Source organism: Haematobia irritans, chromosome 2, assembly GCF_050003625.1.
Source record: "Haematobia irritans isolate KBUSLIRL chromosome 2, ASM5000362v1, whole genome shotgun sequence".
Taxonomy (NCBI): domain Eukaryota; kingdom Metazoa; phylum Arthropoda; class Insecta; order Diptera; family Muscidae; genus Haematobia; species Haematobia irritans.
This window is the reverse complement of record NC_134398.1, coordinates 141,750,822-141,775,828: the sequence shown is the minus strand read 5'-3', so window position 1 is coordinate 141,775,828 and position 25,007 is coordinate 141,750,822. Positions and strand designations below refer to the sequence as shown.

Here is a 25,007-nt window from a genome sequence, read left to right as displayed (position 1 = left end):
TATATTGTCTTAGAATTTATCCCTGATCAAGAATTATATACTTGATATAGTTGGAAATCGATATTTCGATTTGTTATAAACGGAATGACAAACTTATTATACCCCTGTCACCATTCTATGGTGGTGGGTATAAATATAAGCAAATTTTATTATAATCTTAACATCATGAAATATTTATTGTTTATTTTAATATAAGAGTATTTTATAAAACAATATTCAAAAAATATATATATATATATATTTGCTAATTGGCAAAACATATGATTTAAGTCAAGACCTTTAAAGTACCTGAGAATGTATCACAATTGAACAATAATTAGAAACATAATGAAATAATAATAATAGTATATATTTTTGGAGATATCTATATATAGTTATACGTTATATAGGATATAAATATAATGAAAATTATGAGTATAAGATTTAAATTCGAGTATATTTTAACAAACATCAATTGTAAGCAAATAACAAAGCGGCAAGGGTCGTTATTATACCCATGCTACCAAAAGTATTTGCCTTTAAGCTAATGGCCGAACTTTTTCCCTCGGGTTGAGGTGAAGCTGAAGGATATGCACCTTGAGGATATTGACCAGGATAATATTGATTTGGTGGGTATTGCCCATATGGTGGATATTGCCCATTTGCTGGATATTGATTGGCTGGTTGGGGATATTGACCATTTGGTGGATATTGATTGGGTGGTAAAGTATATTCACCATTTTGTGGATATTGTTGGTTTTGAGATTGATTTGGATTATATTGAGTTTGTTGTTGATATTGTTCATTAGGATATACCGGTGGCTGGACAGGATAACATACAGTCTTCTCAACTTCCAATAGCTTTGTAGCATTTTGGGGATCAGCTTGGGTAATGTTCATTTTATAACAATCTACCTCACCTTTGGGAAATTCTCCTGGGGGTAAATGACTTAAATACACAGCTGGATAACATAATTCTTGTTCCATTTCCATAAGCTTGGTAGCATCATTTGGATCGGTTTGATTGAATTTGGTTTTGTTACAAATAATTTCATTACTTGGAGGACTTGAATTCAATGCTGCCACAGGATAGCATACATTTTTCTCAACCTGTATGGTGCTATTGCTATTTTGAGGATCTGGTTCGGTAACATTCATTTTGTTACATTCCACTTCTCCTTCAGGAAATTGTCCAGAGGATTGATTTAGAAATGAAGCTGGATAGCATACCTCCTTCTCTACCTCCTTAGTGGTAGAGTTATCAGGACTCTTGGTATCGGTTTCGTTGAGTTTCACTTTAAAACAGACAATTTCTCCATTGGGAATAACTGGAGGTCCTTGGGGAGTCTCTGCCGGACGATTGGGAGATACAGGAGGATTTTGTCCAGGAATATATGGCACAGCAGCAGGTCCCATAGGCTGTTGATCTTGTACATAGGGTCCCATGGGAGCAGTTGGTCCATTAGATGCTGATGCAGGCATTATCATTGAAGCATTAGCATTCTTGGGATAACAAACTTCCTTTTCCACTAGAATTGTATTAGCCGCATTCTTAGGATCTGGTTGGCTAACTTGGGCTTTGGAACAAACGAAATCATTGTCATTGGGTGTGGTAGCCATTGGGGCTAATGGTACATTCCAGGGGCTTCCAGTTTGTTTAGGATAACAGATTTCTTTTTCCACATCATTGGTCTTCACTGTCTTACAGTCCAGTTGATCGAGTGGATAAACTTGAGTATTACCAGGAATTCCATTATTAATTACAATAACGGAAGGCTTGGCATTATTTGCATCGCTATTGGCATTGTTGGCTTGCCCACGATTATCATCATTGTGATAATGGTTATGAATATATGTACGATCCCTGTGATGGCGATGGCTGTGAAGGAGCATATCTAAAAGATACAACGGAAATAAATATTAAATTAGGTTAATCTAACTAAAATTATCATAATTAAATTGGATTAATTTTTTTACATTCTATAAAAAATAATAATTTAACTAAATACAATTGAATGAATATAAAGTGGAAAAAGTAAACGAAATAAAAAAATCCATTTAATAAAACCTAGCTATTAAAATTAAAATAATTATTTTATTAATAATTGTGAACATAATTAAAATAAAATAAATAAAATTATGCTAAACAAGTAAGGAAAGTCTAAAGTCGGACGGGACCGACTATATTATACCCTGCACCACTTTGTAGATCTTAATTTTCGATACCATATTACATCCGTCAAATATGTTGGGGGCTGTATATAAAGGTTTGTCCCAAATACATACATTTAAATATCACTCGATCTGGACAGAATTTGATAGACTTCTACAAAATTTATAGACTCAAAATTTAAGTCGGCTAATGCACTAGGGTGGAACTCAATGTTAGTAAACAAACAAGTAAGGAAAGTCTAAAGCCGGGCGGGGCCGACTATATTATACCCTGCACCACTTTGTAGATATAAATTTTCGATTCCATATCACATCCGTCAAATGAGTTGGGGGCTATATATAAAGGTTTGTCCCGAATACATACATTTAAATATCACTCGATCTGGACAGAATTTGATAGACTTCTACAAAATTTATAGACTCAAAATTTAAGTCGGCTAATGCACTAGGGTGGAACACAATGTTAGTAAAAAAATATGGGAAACATTTAAATCTGAAGCAATTTTATGGAAACTTCGCAAAAATTTATTTATGGTTTATCGCTCGATATATATGTATTAAAAGTTTAGGAAAATTAGAGTACTTTTTACAACTTTTCGACTAAGCAGTGGCGATTTTACAAGGAAAATGTTGGTATTTTGACCATTTTTGTCGAAATCAGAAAAACATATGTATGGGAGCTATATCTAACTCTGATCCGATTTCAACCAAATTTGGCTGGCATAGCTACAATCCTAATTCTTCTCCCTGTGCAAAATTTCAACTAAATCGGAGATAAAAATTGGCCTCTGTGTTCATATGAGTGTAAATCAGGCGAAAGCTATATATGGGAGCTATATCGAAATCTGAACCGATTTCAACCAAATTTAGCACGCATAGCTACAATGCTAATTCTACTCCATGTGCAAAATTTCAACTAAATCGGAGCAAAAAATTGGCTTCTGTGGTCATAAAAGTGTAAATCGGGCGAAAGCTATATATGGGAGCTATATCTGAATCTGAACCGATTTCAATAAAATTTGGCACACGTGACTACATTACTAATTGTACTCCTAGTGCAAAATTTCAACCAAATTGGGGTAAAACTCTGGCTTCTGGAACCGTATTAGTCCATATCGGGCGAAAGATATATATATATGGGAGCTATATCCAAATCTGAAGCGATTTCAATAAAATTTGGCACAGTTGACTATAGTACAAATTGTTCTTCTTGTGCAAAATTTTAAGCAAATTAGGGTAAAACTCTGGCTTCTGGGGCCATATAAGTCCATATCGGGCGAAATATATATGGGGGCTATATCTAAATCTGAACCGATTTCTTCGAAAATCAATAGGGATCTATTCTGAGCCAAAACACATACTTGTGCCAAATTTGAAGTCGATTGGACTAAAACTGCGACCTAGACTTTGATTACAAAAATGTGTTCACGGACAGACGGACATCGCTATATCGACTCACGAGCCCACCCTGAGCATTTTTGCCTATGTCTATCTCGTCTCCTTCTGGGTGTTGCAAACATATGCACTAACTTATAACACCATGTACCACAGTGTGGCGCAGGGTATAATAAGGGAAAAGTTTATTTATGATTTATCGCTCGATATATAGGTATTAGAAGTTTAGGAAAATTAGAGTCATTTTTACAACTTTTCGACTAAGCAGTGGCGATTTAACAAGGAAAATGTTGGTATTTTGACCATTTTTGTCGAAATCAGAAAAACATATATATGGGAGCTATATCTAAATCTGAACCGATTTCAATCAAATTTGGCACACATGACTATATTACTAATTGTACTCCTAGTGCAAAATTTCAATCAAATTGGGCCAAAACTCTGGCTTCTGGGGCCATATAAGTCCATATCGGGCGAAAAATATATATGGAACTATATCTAAATCTGAACCGATTCCAATCAAATTTGGCACACATGACTATACTACCAATTGTACTCCTTCTGCAAAATTTCAAGCTAATCGGGACAAAACTCTGGCTTCTGGGTCCATATAAGTGCATATCGGGCGAAAGATATATATGGGAGCTATATCTAAATCAGAATCGATTTCAACCAAATTTGGCACGCATAGCTACAATGCTAAATCTACTCCCTGTGCAAAAGTTCAACCAAATTGGGCCAAAACTCTGGCTTTTGGGAACATATTAGTCCATATCGGGCGAAAGATATATATGGGAGCTATATCTAAATCTGAAATGATTTCAATCAAATTTTGCACACTTGACTATACGACTAAGTGTTATGTTTGTACAAAATTTCAAGCAAATCGGTATGAAACTGTGGCTGCTGGGTACATATTAGTGTATATCGGGCGAAAGATATATATGGGAGCTATATCTAAATCTGAATCGATTTCAACCAAATTTGGCACGCATAGCTACAATGCTAAATCTACTCCCTGTGCAAAATTTCAACCAAATTGGGCCAAAACTCTGGCTTCTGGGGCCATATAAGTCCATATCGGGCGAAAAATATATATGGAAGCTATATCTAAATCTGAACCGATTTCAACCAAATTTTGCACACTTGACTATACTACTAATTGTACTCCTAGCGCAAAATTTCAACCAAATTCGGCCAAAAATCTGGCTTCTGGGTCAATATTAGTGCATATCGGACGAAAGATATATACGGGAGCTATATCTAAATCTGAACCGATTTCTTCCAAAATCAATAGGGTTCTATTCTGACCCAAATTAGGAACATGTGCCAAATTTGAAGGTGATTGGACTTAAATTGCGACCTAGACTTTGATCACTAATATGTGTTCACAGACAGACGGACGGACAGACGGACATGGTTATGTCGACTCAGGGACCCACCCTGAGCATTATTGCCAAAGACACCATGTGTCTATCTCGTCTCCTTCTGGGTGTTATAAACATATGCACTAACTTATAAGACCCTGTTCCACAGTGTGGCGCAGGGTATAAAAACATAATTCAAATTACTCTTTATCAAAAATTTAATCAAATTAGTTTATATAACATATAATTTTATAAAACAAAATAATTTTAATTACTTAAATATGCAGAAAGAATATATGATCATTATAATATCGTTAGTATTAAATTTAGGTAAGCGAAAATAAAATAATAATTACTCTTACCCTTATTAAATGGAATTATAGCGCAAAAAAATAAACTGAATAAAATTTAGTTAAATAATAAAAAATTGAAGCCAATTAATTTAATTGAGCATCATTGATTAAAAACTAACTATTTAAATTAAAATAATTAAATAGAAACACAAAAAGTAAACTTAATTAAATTTCAATAAATAAAAAATAAAGATAAACTAAATTAAATACCAAAATATTTTACACAGAAAAATATATAATCAATACAATATCATAAATATTAAATTTGGGTAAGCAGAAATAAAATAATAAATAAATTATTTAAATTAAAATAATTAAATAAAAAAAAAAATAATAAAAAAGAATAAAATTTAGTTAAATAATATAAAATAAAATATAAAATAAAAACAAATTAATTTATTGAGGACCATTGAATAAAAGTTAACTATTTAAATTAATACAATTTAATAAAAACGAAAAAGTTAAACAAAAATAAATTTCAATAAATTAAATAAAGTTAAACAACATCAAATGTCAAAATATTTTAAATTTATGTACACCATATTAAAATAAATGTAATACTTTAAAAACACGGAAAAATATAAAATAAAAACAAATTAATTTATTGAGCACCATTGAATAAAAGTTTACTATTTAAATTAAAACAATTTAATAAAAACAAAAAAGTTGAACTACAATCAATTTCAATAAATTAAATAAAGTTAAACAACATCACATTTCAAAATATTTTAAATTTATGTACACCATATTAAAATAAATGTTATTACTTAAATACACGGAAAAAAATATATAGTCAATCTAATATCGTAAATATTAAATTTGGGTAAGCGAAAATAAAATAATAAATAAACTTAATCTTATTAAATGAATTTTTAATGGAAACAAATAAAGGAAATAAAATTTTGTTAAATAATATAAAATGTTAAATTAAAACAAATTATTTGATTTGAATACCATTGAATAAAAGCTAACATTTAAATTAAAATAATAAAATTAAAATAAAAATGTTATATTACATTGAACTTTAATAAAATATATGAAGTTATACTGAATAAAATATCAAAATATTTAAAATTTATGTACACTATATTAAAATACATTTAATTTAACTAAATTGTGGTATACTAAATTTAATTTGATAAAAAAAAAAATAATTTTAATTAAACAAACTATTGCCAATATATTTTCCATTAAAATCCTAATTAAATTTAAAACTATATTTAATTAAAAAGTTAAATGATTTTATTGTTTTTTAATCAAAATAAACATCAATCACCACAATAAATTTAATCTATTAAATTTATAATTGGAACAATGGAGTTTTTTATTTCAATTAGAAATTATCCATTTGATCCATTACTTGAGTGATTATGGCCAAAAAGTATTTTTTTTCTCTGTTGGCTAATTAAATAAAGTAAAATTAATTTACATTGAAATTAAATTTCTATAATTATGTTTAATTAAAAGAAAATAAGTAAACGATCTGACATTTAATTAAATAAAACCAAAACAACAAAACGAATAAACTTAAGCAATAAAATAAATAATGTTAATATTTACTAAAACATAACAATATTTCAGATTTATTTGCAATTTCTTAAAATTAATTCAATATAAATTATTCAAATTTATATAGAATTTTATGTTATATTTTATGAAATTTAATTAAATAAAATAAAATTAAAACAAATAAACTTAAAGGCAATTTAATAAAGACTAACTATTAAAATACATTAAAAACAACCATAATTTAAATTAAACTTTATGAAAATAAAATTTCATTAACTTAGCTTACGTAAAATCTATTATAAAAAAGTTAGTTTTAATTACTTAATTACACAGAAAAAGTTATAATAAAATAAAAAAAAAAAATAAAATAAAATAATTAAAATCTTAATTCAATTTAAAATTATTTGATTACATTATTTTTAATAAAAATCAGCAAAATTAATTGCATAAACAAAAATTTTTAATTGAAAAAATTAACTTTTTATAAGTGTCGTTTATTGATATCATCATTTTCGTGATTTAGAAAAAATCTATTGAAAATGTATTTAATAATTTAAATTTAATTATACTTTATTAAAGTAAATTCAATTTAATTAAACTGGGTTATCTAATTTTATAAATAAGTAATTATTTTAACTACATAAAAGAAATCATCTAAATTAATTGTATATACTACACTTTTACAAGAAAGTTTTTAATTGGCATCAGTGATTGATATTATCATTTCCGTGATTGAGGAAATTCTAATTAATACTTTATTTCAAAACTAATTTAACAATATATTATTTCATTTTAATAAAATAAAATCAATTTAATTAGATTAGTTTATATTAAATTTAATTTCATAGCAAAAACAAATAAAGTTTTGTACTTAATTATACAGAAAATATCATCAATAATAAAAATTTTATTTGAATCAAAAAAAAAAGATTAATTGATTTCACTAATTTTTTTAATAGAAATAAAAATCAATCAGCAAAATTAATTGAACAATTAATCAGCAAAATTAATTATAATTAACTTTTTACTCAAACTCGAAAGACTAAGTCAGTAAAAGAAAGTTATGGAAAGTTTATTTTTAATTTTTAAATAAAAATTTATTTCAAACATTAAAAACACAAAGTCACGTAAGAAAGTATTAAAAATAGTTGCGTTTTTAATTCAAAAATTTAATTGAGTTATGAAATCAACATTAATTAAATGTTGAATTGAATCAACTAAAAAAGTAATTTACATTTTCCAATCAAGTCAATTAATTTTTTAATCAAATATTTTTTAATACCCAACTAAAACTGTGATTGATACTATCATAAATAAATAATATAAAGTTAATTGGATCCATTAATTCCGTTATTGAATCAGAAAAAAAATTGTGTGAATAAATAAAATTGATATGTCAATCATTTCCGTGACTGAAGAAATTACAATCAAAAATTACTTTTGAAAATTATTTTAATTTAAATGAAATATATTAAATTTAATAATTTAAATTTAATTACACATTAGTAAAATTTGAAAATTTCAATTAAAAATTAATTTCAAAAATTATTCTAATTTAAACTAAATATATTTGGGAGCCACCGTGGTGCAATGGTTAGCATGCCCGCCTTGCATACATAAGGTCGTGGGTTCAAACCCAGTTTCGACCAAACACCAAAAAGTTTTTCAGCGATGGATTATACTACCTCAGTAATGCTGGTGACATTTCTGAGTGTTTCAAAGCTTCTCTAAGTGGTTTCACTGCAATGTGGAACGCCGTTCGGACTCGGCAGCACTCAGTGATAAGAGAGAAGTTCACCCCTGTGGTATCACAATGGACTGAATAGTCTAAGTGAGCCTGAAATATCGGGCAGCCACTATTCCTACCCGACCCTAAACTAAATATATTTAATATCTTCAACTTAATTACATCTTAGTAATATAAATTCAATTTAATTAATTTACCAAAAAAATAATGTTTATTACTCAATTACACAGAAAAAAAAAAATCATCAATATTTCTTTCAACCTTAATAAATAAACAAACTATTAAATAAAATAATAAACGCTTTCATTAATTTTTAAAAAAAAATTAAAATGGATCACCAAAATTAATTGAATCAATCAAAATTCTAATTGAAACATATAATATTTTAAGTGGCTGCGGTGTTAAATATTTTTGCAAATTAAATTAAATTGCACTCGCACCTCTTACCCCTTTTAGTTGCAAAAATTTTGAAAATACTTACACAGAGCAAGATCATCTCCATATCGCCTTTTCTCATATATCACAGGTTGTTGAACAAGAACGGTGGGAACAGGTGCTGCTTGGACATAATTATGATGGACAACTTGAGGCATGGGACCTAAATGATAAACTGGCTGTGTAGGATAACTAGGTTGAGTTGGATAGCTAGGTTGATGATATTGTGGTGGTGGTCCTTGATGTAAATTAGGATGGAATTGTTGTTGGGGATGTGTCCCGGGATAAGCATTGAGATGGAAATTATTTGGTGGCGGACCTTGGTGTATATTAGGATGGAAACCAGCTGGAGGAGGATGACCCACAGAAGGATTATGTCCAGGATAATGACCAGAAGCTATGGGATTTTGATGACTTGGATGTATTGGATTATGATGATGATGATGGTCATTTGGTAAATGAGGAGCCGAAGGTTGATATTGTCCAGGAACATGTCCAGAGGATATCGTATTCTGATGGACTTTATTTATGGGACCATTGTGATCATTTGGTAGTGGAGGTGCTGAGGGCTCATGGTGGCCTGGTTGCTTTGGATAAGAACCAGTTTGCTGATGATGACCCATATTTTGATGGTGGTGGTCATTTGGCAGTGTAGGTGCTGAGGGCTCATGATGGCCCGGCTGCTTTGGATAAGAACCACTTTCCTGATGGTGACCTGTATTTTTATGGTGGTCATTTGGCAATGGGGGTGCGGAAGGTTCATGATGTTCTGAGGTTTTATGATGGCCACCAGGCGTTTGATGTTGATCACCAATGTGAGTTTTCTTTATTTCTGAGGAATGATGACCGCTGGATATGTGATTATCCGAAGGCTTATGATGATCCGTAGATTTATGATGATCACTTGTTTTCGATTTGGAACTTCCACCAAAGAGACCTCCAAATAGACCACCTCCTTTGGAACTACTGCTATGACTGCTACTGCCATGACTGCTGTGGCTGCTACTTCCATGGCTGCTATGGCTGCTGCTACCACGGCTACTACTTCCACGGCTACTACTTCCACGACTACGAGAAGGTGCCTTATAATTTGATGAACGTGATTTGCCAAGTTTAGCTTCAGTCAGTGCATCCATACTGGCCATAAAAATGACCAGGGCCATTAGCAGAAATAGGAGTTTATTTGTACCCATTCTGCTGATTGGGTTTGGTGCAAATGTTGCCGACCTATAATTGGAAAATGGGAAAAATATTTTTCTTTAAAATATGATTTTTGTAGAGATTTTAACTAGAAAATTCAGCCTTGGAATTTTTCCTTCATATCTAATGAACTCAAAATCGATATGGACTCGCAGAAAGTATGAAGTAAGAAACTGCCCCATTGACCTAATCTACTCAATCTATATATCTATTGCTCAGGATTTTTTTATCGCCTCTCTTAGGTCACACTATAGCCATTTGTCTTGAATAGTTTCCTAAACTACAAAGTGGCAAGTTCTTTGTCTTTGTATTTGAGCATTCGGAAAATTTTCCTTTGCAACATGCAAAGGATTTTGTGTCAATATGCTACAAATTATATAGCAAGTTTTGATGTCACCATTTCCATTTGCCTACATATAAAAAATTTACATGGATTTTGACCTTCCCCTAATGATTTTTGTCAAAGATTTGAGTATATCAAAATCTGGACCGTTATAGACCATCTTCGAACTTGGCACGCCAGCAGACAAAAGGCGAGTTTGTGCAAAATTTCAGCACGATAGCTTCATTATTGAAGACTGTAGTGTGATTACAGCGAGACAGACAGACGGACATGGATATAACATTTTACAATTTCTTCCTGACCTAGAATATATAATTTATATAGAAATGGATATGTCGATGTGTCACAAACGCAATGATAAACTTCTTATACCGCCATCACCATTTTTGCTTTTGATCAATAAAATTAAAACAAAAAAAAAAAATTGATAATTATAGCGCTTCACACTTCTACTAAATTACATATCAGCCATTTTATAGCGTTAACTCTACGATTTCCAACTGAAATTACTTCTTGAATGAAATGAAATTACTTCCCGACCCTCACATGTATTGCAAAAAATTTTATATGAAATAGTTTAACAAAAATTCAAAATGCGTTTTCATATAAAATTCCATTCATAAAGGGCAAGGTTCTGGGGACTTTGTACCAAGTATAAGTGCGACGGTTGACTCAACCATCAAAGGGTTAAATAATGGCTATAAAAAATTTGAATAAGGATACAGGTTTCATTTAAATATATAACAAATAAATATCTTAAGTAAAAAAACGTGTTACAAATTCCAAATTCAATTTTTCAATTTTTGAATTCGTCTTTATTAGTCTTCATTTCTCATTATAATTACAATGTTTGGATGAGATTTTATCTTTTAGATATTGCTACAAATAAGATTATTCATCAGAGATATTAACAATATGTTTCAGTCTATATTTATCTATATATTTTTAAAGGGAAAATTAGGATAAAACCTTTATATACATTATCATAATCAGTTCAAATATTTTGGAATATGTATGACTATACAGGGATATTGCGGGAATAGCCACGATAAACATACGACTTCCAATTTGATAATTCAAAAGATTGAAGTATTAATAAAAGTCTTATTCGCAGCAAGACCTTATCAGCGGATAAGGAGAATAGTTTGCTTTGTTCATGTAATTAGAATTAAGCATGGCAAGAAATTCTTCCAATTTCATGTATCCTGTTTCGTTGTGGAGTATAGATGTAGAGTATCTCCAATGCTTATTATTTATCATCTTTAGGCATTTGTTTTGAAGAACTTGCAACTTTTTTAAGTGCGATTTTGCTGCTATGCACCAAATTGGACACGCGTATGTAATAGAAGGTCTAATTTCACTTTTGAATAGCAGATTTTTATTTTCGTGATTGAGATACGAGTTTCTGTGAAGTAGTGACCATAAAGCAGTGATAGTTTTGAGCACCTTTTGGCGGATATCATCAATGTGTTTACCAAATGTGAGTTTTTTATCAAGTGTGACGCCTAGGTATTTTACACTACCAGATATAGTAATTCTCTCATTACCAAAGTTTAGACAACGTCTGGGCAGACGTTTGGGAGATTTATTAAAAGGGAATATAATTGCCTGGGTTTTGGCTGGATTGATTTTTATTTTCCATTTAGTAAGGTATTTGCTGCAAGCTGTTAATCCTTTTTCCATCTTTTTTAGTAAGGCTTTCGTAAGCTTGCTGGAGGTGATTAAAGCCGTATCGTCCGCATAGTAAGCCGTTTTAATATAAGATGGTGTTTTAAAATCAGATGTGAAAATGGAAAATAATAATGGAGACAGTACAGATCCTTGGGGAAGTCCAGTGTTAAGTAGTTTTGGAGACGAATTGGCTGAATTGACTGACACAATGAATGATCGTGCCTCCAGAAAGTTTAAAACAACTTTGCATAGATATTTGGGAACATTGTTAACTAGCAATTTATATACTAGTCCATTATGCCAAATAGTGTCAAACGCTTTCTCAATGTCCAAAAGCGCAAGACCTGTAGATCGTTTGGCACTTTTATTGCGTTTAATTAGATTAATTATTCGGTGAACTTGTTACAAATTCCAAAAATAATGCAAAAAAAAAATGCAAAAACTTTAAAATTAGTCCTAGCCTAAAGTTTGGGATTCAATATTTTAGTTATTTTCAAGATTATTCATTTAAATCAAAAAAAATTTTTCTTTATTTTACTTTATTGAAGGGACGAAAATTTCCTAAATTATTTAAAATTTCATAAGTTTATAGAACCTAGTCTCTATTATTATGTTAATTGTGTGTCCCAAAATTTTGCTTAAATAATAATTCATATTAGGTCAAAATTTTTTGCAGTGTTCTATAATTCTAGTCGAATATTTTATATTGAACAAAACAAATGATCTCCTATATAGAAACCCAGCAAAAAATTTTGGAAGTTCTTCCAAAGGCACAACTTTAAAAGCACTTCCAAAAGATGTACTCCCAAAGATGTTCTTTATTTCAACTACACAGGAAGTTCAAGTATTTCAATTATTTATAACTCGCTTTTTTCTTATTTTTAATGGGTAAATTTATTTTTTTTGTTTCAAAAAGGTTAAAAACAGAGTGAGCTTTAATAAAGTGGTTCAAATTATTGAACTTTTGTCGAAAAAATTCCAAATCTATTCAAGAAATATTGAGAATTTTTCAAAATATTTTAATTCAAAGGTTTCGGACAAGCGTTAGAATGCATTAAAAATCATAAAAATCATAAAAAAATATAACAATTATTTATTTGTCAAAATATGACAAAATTTTTTAAATCACATCCAAAACACTGAACTTGAATCACAGAGTAAGAAGCGATGCAAATTCAGTGCAACGGCTGTTGAATTGGTGGACATCCATCCTATGACAAGCCCGTGTTAAATTCATCGCTTCTGCACCAATTTTGCACTACTTCCGGATCAAAAAAGAACATTTTCACTACTTTTTTGGCGACGCTTTTTTTACTGGAAATATGTATTAATTATTTTAATTATGTTTATTTAACAGTCTTAGCTAATCTACTAAATTATGCCATGATTTTTTGCCCAGCCAAAATATTTACCTGGTAACACTTAATATTATAGGTAACTTGTTTTGTGTATGCAGCTACAATTTTGCATTTGCTTAAAGTTATTATCATAAGATTTTTTCATTGAATTTTATAACGATTTGAGATTGTGTTCATTTCCCATGACCATATTATCTTTAGAGTTTGCTTTAATTGTTATCATATTTATTTTTTTTAAATTTCCCATCAAACAAGTTTTGAGGGGTATTGGTTAAAGAAGTCAGTATTATTTAAACTAGTACATACAGATGTCATACTAATAAACCAATAGGGACAAGGTATGCACCCAAAGAAAAAGTACATTCCTCAGGAACGAAATTGTAGACAAACGAAATTCACCTTTCGTTGAAAGTATTTTCTTTTAGTCCAAACAAATTCAACGATTGTCTCCAATTCATTTTATTTACTTTTAAAGAAAATTCTTTAGTGTCAGAAGAAAACTTCGTTCCTCAGAAAAGAAACCTCTTCCTTTAGTGTGCCTCCACTAAAAAGTGTCACTCTAAATAAAAAGTGACGAACTAGTTTTGAACAAGTACATAAGTCTTAAGTCAGATATGGCCGACTAAAGAAAACAAATAGGAAATTCAAGACAAACAATATTCTTCTTTGTTATAAATTTTTATACACTTTCTTTGTGGGCAAATAATCCCGAATTCGTGACAATCGTTGCGATTGCCTTTAATATTTTTATTTGCAGTTAAAAAAAATTAGCATCAAAAGAAAAATTCTTTTGTCTGAAATTTCGTTTCTCAGAAAAGAAATCCAACATTTTCCATATTACCTGACGTTTTTTAATTTTTTTCTAAGGCAAAAAATTACAGAAATAATATCAAATTTAGAACCACTTTAGATTTTTTCAATTTTCAATAGAAATAAAATTTTGACAAAATTTTCTATAGAAAAGCAAATTAAAAAAAAAATTCTATAGAATGAATATTTTGACAAAATTTTCTATAGAAATAAAATTTTCTATAGAAGTAAAATTTTGACAGTCTATAGGGCTTTGCCCAAGTAAATTTGACAAACATTCTTTTCCTCTGTTGGTTAAGCTACACTTGTAGTTTAGTCAATGCATGGTTTTAAGCTGAAATCAAAAACAACAACAAAGAATAAAATTTTGACAAAATTTTCTATAGAAAGGAAAATAAAAACAAGTATATACGGCCGTAAGTTCGACCAGGCCGAATCTTATGTAGCCTCCGCCATGGATTGCGTAGAAACTTCTACGAAAGACTGTCATCCAGAATCGAATTACTTGGGATGTGGTATCTTAAAACTTCTTAACATCATTTTCTAAATTGTGACTTAGTACATACATACGTGGTAGAGAGCCAAAATTGAAATATGGGGGTCGCTTATATGGGGGCTATATACAATTATGAACTTGATATGGACCAATTTTTGTGTGATTGGGGATCGATTTATATGAGGGCTATATATAACTATAGACCGATATGGACCTAGTTGGGCATGGTTTTTAACAGCCATATAATAGCACAATGTACCAAATTTAAACTGACTCGGATGAAATTTGCTCCTCCAAGAGGCTCCAAAACCAAATCTCGGGATCGGTTTATATGGGGGCTATATATGATTATGGACTGATATGGACCACTTTTGGCATGGCTGTTAAATATCATACACTACCACCACGTACCAAATTTCAACCAGATCGGATGAATTTTGCTTCTCCAAAAGGCACCGGAGGTCAAATCTGGGGATCGGTTTATATGGGCTATATATAATTATGGACTGATATGAACCAATTCCTGCATGTTTGTTGGATATCATATACTAACATCACGTACCAAATTTCAACCGATTCGGATGAATTTTGCTCTTCCAAGGGGCTCCTGAGGTCAAATCTGGGGATTGGTTTATATGGGGGCTATATATAATTATGGACCGACTTCGACCAATTTTTGCATGAGTGTTTGAGTCCATATAAATTTCAACTGAATCAGATGAATTTTGGTCTTCCAAGAGGCTCCGGAGTTCAAATCTGGTGATCGGTTTATATGGGGGCTATATACAATTATGGACCGATGTGGACCATTTTTTGCATGGTCACTAGAGACCATATACTAACACCATGTACCAAATTTCAGCCGGATCGGATGAAATTTGCTTCTCTTAGAGGCTCCGCAAGCCAAATCGGGGAATCGGATTATATGGGGGCTATATATAATTATGGACCGATGTCGACCAATTTTTGCATGTTTGTTAGAGATCATATGCTGACACCATTTACCAAATTCCAGCCGAATCGGACGAAATTTGCTTCTCTTAGAGTCCCCGCAAGCCAAATTTGGGGGTCCGTTTATATGGGGGCTATACGTAAAAGTGGACCGATATGGCCCATTTGCAATACCATCCGACCTACATCAATAACAACTACTAGTGCCAAGTTTCAAGTCGATAGCTTGATTCGTTCGGAAGTTAGCGTGATTTACAACAGACGAACGGACGGACATGCTCAGATCGACTCAGAATTTCACCACGACCCAGAATATATATACTTTATAGGGTCTTAGAGCAATATTTCGATGTGTTACAAACGGAATGACAAAGTTAATATATCCCCATCCTATGGTGGATGGTATAAAAAAAATCTATAGAAAGAAAATGTTGACAAAATTTTCTATAGAAATAAAAGTTTTATAACATTTTCTATAGAAATAAAAGTTTTACAAAATTTTCTACAGAAATAAAATTTTGTCAAATTTTCTACATAAATAAAATTTTGAGAAAATGTTCTATAGAAATAAAAATTTGACAAAATTTTCTATAGAAATAAAATGTTGACAAAATTTTCTATAGAAATAAAATGTTGACAAAATTTTCTATAGAGATAAAATTTTGACAAAATTTTGGAAGAAATTTTATATCTATAGAAAATTTTGACGAAATTTTCTATAGAAAATTGTTGAAAAAATTTTCTATAGAAGTATAAATGTTTGTTTAGTAGCTTTTTGGTGAAATTTTCTATAAATTGTTCTCCTCCAAGAGGCTCCGAAAGCCAGATCTGAGGATCGGGTTATATGGGGGCTATTTGTATATATAGACCGATATGGACCAAGTTTTGCATGATTATTAGAGACCATATACTAACACCACGTACCAAATTTCAACCGGATCGGATGAAATTTGCTTCTCTAAGAGACTCCGCAATAAAAATCTGGGGTCGGTTTATATGAGGGCTATACGTTTAAAGTGGTCCGATATGGCCCATTTGCAATACCATCCTCCCTATATTAATATTAACTACTAGCGTCAAGTTTCAAGTACACTGAAAAAAGAGCATGCCCGGTTCAAAAGATTTCGTCTTAACTTTAAAAATTTTGGTATTGATTACGAGTAAGGATACTTTTAAGACACAATTCTCTTTTAAATTTGGATTTTTTTGTTTTGCTTCTAGGAAGCAAATTTTAATTTTTTCGTTTTTTCAGTTATTTTTCTTCAAATCAAAGTCCTTTAAAAACGAGTTAACGACAACTTTATTATCCAAATTCAGACTCGACTTCCAGTAGAAATAATGCTATGTTTCAAGTAAAAAACATCTTTAAATTAAAGTGTTGGAAAACATGTCCTATATTTGCATGATTTTCTGCTTTGTCGTCATGATGCAAAAAGACAACAAATTTAATTACAATTTCATTAATTTTAAAGAATTTTTCTGAATAAATAAAATCATGTTGACCCATGATATCCATTAAGTGATTCCACTTAAAAATGGGTATCATAATATGAAAGAAACCTTTTTTGCGCTAAGGTCAACTTGACTTTAATAATCTAGAAAAATTCTTTAAAATTAATGAAATTTTCTTTTTGAAATTGTTGTTGTTTTTGCATCTTGACTACGACTATTGGAAGTCGAGTCAGAATTTGGAAAATAAGGATGTCATTAACTTGCTTTTAAAGGACTGTGCATATGAAGAAAAAAAGCTGAAAAAACGAAAAATTAAAATTTGCTTCCTAGAATCAATTACCAAATATCCAAATTTAAAAGAGAATTGTGTCTTAAAAGTATCTTTACTTGAATTCTCCGCTTCTTTGGCTCGGAATCAATATCAAAATCGTTAAAGTAAAGACATTTTTTTTTGGAACCGGGCATGCTTTTTTTCAGTGCAATATCTCTGATTGTGGATGGGAATTTTCCCCCGACTGCTGGAGCCACATCATCTGCGTATGCCACCACTTTTATCCTTTCTTTTTCTAGGGAAACCAGAAGGTTGTTTATAGCAACATTCCAAAGAAGAGGTGATAGAACTGCTCCTTGGGGAGTGCCTCTGTTCACATAGCTTTGTATGTTTGTTTGTCCTAGTGTGTCTGAAATATGTCTCCTCATTAGAAGTTCGACTAATAGCCTAACGATTCGGTCACACTGCCATATATTTGACAAAAATCAGAAAATAAGTCGCCATCACAGGCAAGACAGCAAACAATTTTAGCTCATATTGGATACATCACAATAGGAGTAGTTTTCCCAAAACGGCATCCATATAATTCGAAAAAGCTTCTGGAAAAATGTTTGACACTCATTTTGGTCAAATATTTGCCTAGTGTGACCATATCTTAAGTGTACCTGGATCAACATTCAGAGTTGTCAGTCCATTTAATATCGAGCTTGGATGGACGGTATTGAATGCCCTTTGATATCTAGACATGCCATGATTGTGTATTCATTGACAGATAGTGAGCTTTCAATAAAACTGACTAGTTCTGGTAATGCGGTATCCGGGGGATTTGAATGGTCTAAAACTATTTAACGTCCATTTTATTCTAGAGCGTCCCCTCACTGAACGTTGTTCAATTAAAATTACCCATTAAATCCGAACCAAAAAAAAAAAAAATTATGTATGGTATAATGTAGCGACCCACTTGTCTTTATTTAATTTCAAATAAACAAATTTCTTTTACAGAACGATGGTTATCACATTTCACATTCGTGAGTGCCACAAACATGTATGCATCTTTATGTGTTGACTTGAATGGCACAAACGTGTATGCATATTTATGTGTTAACTTTTTGGAGAGCAGATAGCGTTGTTGTTTGGTTTTGCAAGTAGATTAGAAAATTATATGCGTTTTTGCCGAAAAACGTCAACAAATATAGACATTTTTCAAAGCCATTTTGTTTTTGCATTTTGAAGGGGGCAACAATTTGTATACCCTAAACCACATAGTGGTCAGGGTATAATAAGTTTGATCTGCCAAAAAATGTGCCTACCAGAAATATTGATTTTAGACCCCATAAAATATATACCGATCGACTCAGAATCACCTCGTGAGTCGATCTAGCCCTTGGTGTCCGTCCGTCCGTCTGTCCATGTATTTGTTGTTCACAGGATTCCGGTCGCAATTATTACTCGATTTTGATGAAATTTGGTACAGGGAGTTTTTTGGGCACAAGGACGAACGCTATTGAATTTGGAAGAAATCGGATCAAATTTAGATATAGCTCCCATATATATGTCCGATTTCGACAAATGGGGTCACGTTGCACTTTTTTACTAACCGATCGTCGTCAAATTTAGCACAAAATAATCTTCTGCATCACCCTTCAAGTGTAAAATTTCTTCGAAATCAGTTCAGATTTAGATATAGCTCCCGTATATATGTATAGCCAGATTTTGCCAAATTAGGTCATAAAACCCTTATTTATCAACCGATATCACTCAAAGTTGGCTCAATGTAATCTTCTATAGCACTTACTGTATGTTCAAAATGTTATCGAAATTGGTTCAGATACACCTATAGCTTCTATATACACTGAAAAAAATATTGTCGTGAGGTCAAAGATTTCATGTCTTTAAAATACGAATTCAAATTTTGCTTAGCACGTAAGACGCAATTCTCTACCATAAAGTTGTTTTCCTTGTCCAAAAGTCGATAAACTTTTCAATGAAGTCGTATTATCCTTATAATTAAGTGATTTCACTTAAAAATGGGTATCATAAAATGAAAGAAAAAATTTTTTGGCAAAGGTCAACTTGACTTTAATAACTCAGAAAAATTCTTTACATTTAATGAAATTGTCTTTAAATTTGTTGCCTTTTTGCATCTTGACTACAAAGCAAAAAATCGTTCAAATATAGGACATATTTTTCAACACTTCATTTTAAAGACGTTTATTACTAGAAACATATCATAATTTCTACTAGAAGTCAAGTCTTAATTTGGAAAATAAAGATGTCGTTAACTCGTTTTTAAAGGACTTTCATAGCATATGAAGAAAAAAAGCTGAAAAGCGAAAAATTAAATTTTGCTTCCTAGAAGCAAGTACACAAAACCCAAGTTTAAAAGAGAATTGTGTCTTAAAAGTATCCTTACTTGTATTCTCCTGCTTCTTTGGCTCGGAATCAATACCAAAATTTTTAAAGTAAAGACAAAATCTTTGGAACCGGGCATGCTTTTTTTTCAGTGTATATGCATCGCCCGATTTTGCCAAATTGGGCCGTAAAACTCTTATTTATCAACCGATTGTACTCAAATTTGGCAAAATGTAATCTTCTATAGCACTAACTATATGTGCGAAATTTCATCGAAATCGGTTCAGATTTAGATATAGCTCCCATATATATGTATCGTCCGATTTTGCCAAATTTGGCCCTAATAACTTTATTTTTGACCACAGAGGCCTCATTTAGTAACTGTTTGTACCCAAATTTTGTGGTATCAATCATACCTGCAAAATATTATACAAATTGGTTCAGATTTAGATATAGCTCCCATATATATGCATCGCTCGATTTTCTCAAATTTTGCCATAATACTCTTATTTATTAACCAATGTTACTCAAATTTGAAATTTTGATGTACTGGCCGATCGTATTTAGACTTACATGTAGCTCTTACAAAATAATATTGTCCGTTTTTTCCAAATTTGGATTTATTACCCACAACTAATTTAGCGATTTACTCTTTTTATACCCTGCGCCACACTGTGGAACAGGGTATTATAAGTTAGTGCATATGTTTGTAACACCCAGAAGGAGACGAGATAGACACATGGTGTCTTTGGCAATAATGGTCTGGGTGGGTCCATGAGTCGATATAACCATGTCCGTCTTTCCGTCCGTCCGTCCGTCCGTCCGTCCGTCCGTCCGTCCGTCCGTCTGTCTGTAAACACATTTTTGTGATCAAAGTCTAGTCGCAATTTAAGTCCAATCGCCTTCAAATTTGGCACATATTTCTAATTTGGGTCAGAATAGAACCCTATTGATTTTGGAAGAACTCTGTTCAGATTTAGATATAGCTCCCATATATATCTTTCGCCCGATATGCACTAATATGGACCCAGCAGCAAGAGTTTAATACCGATTTGCTTGAAATTTTGTACAAACATAACACTTAGTCGTATAGTCAAGTGTGCAAAATTTGATTGAAATTGGTTCAGATTTAGATATAGCTTCCATATATATCTTTCGCCCGATATGGACTAATATGGTCCTAAAAGCCAGAGTTTTGGCCCAATGTGGTTGAAATTTTGCACAGAGAGTAGATTTAGTATTGTAGCTATGCGTGCCAAATTTGGTTGAAATCGATTCAGATTTAGATATAGCTCCCATATATATCTTTCGCTCGATATGCACTTATATGGACCCAGAAGCCAGAGTTTTATCCCGATTAGCTTGAAATTTTGCACAAGGAGTACAATTGGTAGTATAGTCATGTGTGCCAAATTTGATTGAAATCGGTTCAGATTTAGATATAGCTTCCATATATATTTTTCGCCCGATATGGACTTATATGGTCCCAGAAGCCAGAGTTTTGACCCAATTTGGTTGAAATTTTGCACTAGGAGTACAATTAGTAATATTTGGCACACATCCAAATTTGATTGAAATCGGTTCAGATTTAGATATAGCTCCCATATATATGTTTTTCTGATTTCGACAAAAATGGTCAAAATACCAACATTTTCCTTGTTAAATCGCCACTGCTTAGTCGAAAAGTTGTAAAAATTACTCTATTTTTCCTAAACTTTTAATACATATATATCGAGCAATAAATCATAAATAAACTTTTGCGAAGTTTCCTTAAAATTGCTTCAGATTGTTTCCCATATTTTTTTACTAAAATTGTGTTCCACCCTAGTGCATTAGCCAACTTAAATTTTGAGTCTATAGATTTTGTAAAAGTCTATCAAATTCTGTCCAAATCGAGTGATATTTAAATGTATGTATTTGGGACAAACCTTTATATATAGCACCCAACACATTTGACGGATGTGATATGGTATCGAAAATTTAGATCCACAAAGTGGTTCAGGGTATAATATAGTCGGCCCCGCCCGACTTTAGACTTTCCTTACTTGTTTAATAATGGACTCAATATTAGTAGCATACTAACTCTGTAGGTGCAAAATCAACTATAGCTCCTAATATTGGACATTTCTGCTCAGATTGTGACAAGACTCCAATAAACATGTACCCCTCTATGTTCTTAAATATGAAAATGCGGTTTATCACCAAAACCTACACCATTGACCCCACCCCACAAACAATGTCTACTAATTCAGTAGGGATGGTTTAGGGTATGATATAGTCGGCCCCGCCCGACTTTCTACTTTACTCACTTGTTTTTTAGGATTTTGATTTTTTAATAAATAAAGGGTGATTCTTTTGAGGTTAGTATTTTCATGCATTAGTATTTGACAGATCACGTGGGATTTTAGACATGGTGTCAAAGAGAAAGATGCTCAGTATGCTTTGACATTTCATCATGAATAGACTTACTAACGAGCAACGCTTGCAAATCATTGAATTTTATTACCAAAATCAGTGGCAGAAAATCCGCTTTTTTATCGACAAATTTTGTTCAGCGATGAGGCTCATTTCTGGTTGAATGGCTACGTAAATAAGCAAAATTGCCGCATTTGGAGTGAAGAGCAACCAGAAGCCGTTCAAGAACTGCCCATGCATCCCGAAAAATGCACTGTTTGGTGTGGTTTGTACGCTGGTGGAATCATTGGACCGTATTTTTTCAAAGATGCTGTTGGACGCAACGTTACGGTGAATGGCGATCGCTATCGTTCGATGCTAACAAACTTTTTGTTGCCAAAAATGGAAGAACTGAACTTGGTTGACATGTGGTTTCAACAAGATGGCGCTACATGCCACACAGCTCGCGATTCTATGGCCATTTTGAGGGAAAACTTCGGAGAACAATTCATCTCAAGAAATGGACCGGTAAGTTGGCCACCAAGATCATGCGATTTGACGCCTTTAGACTATTTTTTGTGGGGCTACGTCAAGTCTAAAGTCTACAGAAATAAGCCAGCAACTATTCCAGCTTTGGAAGACAACATTTCCGAAGAAATTCGGGCTATTCCGGCCGAAATGCTCGAAAAAGTTGCCCAAAATTGGACTTTCCGAATGGACCACCTAAGACGCAGCCGCGGTCAACATTTAAATGAAATTATCTTCAAAAAGTAAATGTCATGGACCAATCTAACGTTTCAAATAAAGAACCGATGAGATTTTGCAAATTTTATGCGTTTTTTTTTTAAAAAAAGTTATCAAGCTCTTAACAAATCACCTTTTATATTTCTTTAACATAAATTAGCTCAAATTTGTTCGTATCTATATTATTTTATGAAACATTTTCAAATTGATGTCATCCATAGACAAGAGTTGGAATGATTTCGTTTTTTATATAATTGGTACAAAAAAAAAAATAGAATTGGTATATGGGTTAATCTATTGATGATCCACACACACACGTTCCACGTTGATGTCATATTAACTGACCACATACAAATATCCTTAAGCTTGAAATGAGCTAAATTGGAAATATAAGATTCAGAAAGAAAACAGATTCGAGTTATGTTCTTTCGCTTTTTAATATATATATTTTTTTTAATTTTTTTTTATTTTTTTTGTGAGGTTCAAAGTCGACTTTGCCTACTTTCGAACTGTAAACAAATTATAGTTGCAATAAACACATTTTCTCAAATTCTAAGCGCTGCACCATATTGCTTTACATCTGGTGTTTTGCCAAGGGTAATAGCCGCTTTTGCATAATCTTAAGAATTTATGACAAAATAAGAATTCTTGCTAGAAAATATAAAACGAACAATTTTTTGCTATTTTTTTCTTTATGCCAAAACAATTTTTTAGTACTAACAAAAAAAATGCATGATTTCACTTCAAACGACATCACATTATTTATTAGAAGACACCATCACTTCAGAAGTGGTTTACCCGCCATCCCGATTGTGTTGAACTCACTTAATTTAGATTTTGTTTGTTGTTTTTTTTCTTTTAATATTCCGCCGGCAACCGTCCGAAGCGTTTGCAAAATTCGAAAAGACTGACTCTTATTATGCTGACTGAGGGTGTCTCCAGCTGAGGTATATAGCCAGAGCTAGCTAGCCAGCCAGTCCGTCAGCCAAGCAGACTGGTTGTTAAAAGTCATCAACAACCACATCTCTCACGATTCGGACTGATTGTGTTCGTCTTGTGTCTTATCAAGAATGTTTTGTTTGTGGGGAAAGAACGTGTGCGTGAGTACTCATGGATGGCATCTGTTCCCTTATGCTTAAATGGCTGACTATGATGGTTGGTTGGTCGGTCTACACACCCAATATTTTGGGAATACCGGCAGACGGTCGCCACTCGCTATGGAGGCATAACTAAAAGTTCTTTGTTATCCCATACTCTCTCTCCTCTCTCTGTGTTTGACATTGAATTTCTTGTTTATTTTGTAGTCATTTTCGCATTTCTGTTTGGGCTTTCTCTGATCCATGTTGGCTAGAGACAGAGATTTAACCAGAAAATTTTGGAAACTTGGTTACACTGCCAGAGTGACCAGAGTCAACCAGGACAGTGGTTTGCAAATTACAAATCGAGTCATTTAATAAAAAAAAAATAATTTACGAGGGTTACCTTTTATATAATGGGATTAGAGAGAAATTTTTTTTTTCTTTAACTGGTGAGGTAAAATTTTTTTGCATAATTTGGGACGTAACGGGTAAATTTGACCCCCTCTTTTACATTAATATTTATACCATTCACCACTACTGTGGTACAGGGTATAATAAGTTTGTACATTTGTATGTAACGCCAAGAAGGAAAAGTCTGAGACCTATCGTTTAGTATACCGATCGTCTTAGAATTAAATTCTGAGTCGATTTAGCGATGTCCGTCTGTCTGTCTGTCTGTCCGTCTGTCTGTCTGTCTGTCTGTTGATGCATTTTTGTGTGCAAAGTACAGCTCGCAGTTTTAGTCCGATTGTCCTAAAATTTGGTATAGGGTCCTGTTTCGGCTCAAGGACGATCCCTATTGATTTTGGAAAAAATCGGTTCAGATTTAGATATAGCTGCAATATATATTTTTCACCGATCTGGTCATAATTGGCGTGTATATCAACCGATCTTCCTCAAATTCCGTACATCCGAATATTTTATGTGTC

General features: G+C 32.1%; 1 protein-coding gene across 1 annotated transcript; it reads right to left on the bottom strand.

Annotated features, from left to right (window-relative positions):
• Positions 1 to 333: 333 nt before the first annotated feature.
• LOC142226370 (uncharacterized) lies at positions 334 to 23,965 on the bottom strand. Its single transcript, XM_075296354.1, has 3 exons — positions 23,825 to 23,965; positions 9,004 to 10,184; positions 334 to 1,874 (listed from the first exon to the last, which is right to left on the bottom strand). Exons 2-3 carry the CDS (start codon positions 10,148 to 10,150, stop codon positions 451 to 453), a joined length of 2,571 nt encoding a protein of 856 aa, XP_075152469.1. The 5' UTR covers positions 10,151 to 10,184; positions 23,825 to 23,965; the 3' UTR covers positions 334 to 450.
• Between the last annotated feature and the right edge of the window lie 1,042 nt (positions 23,966 to 25,007).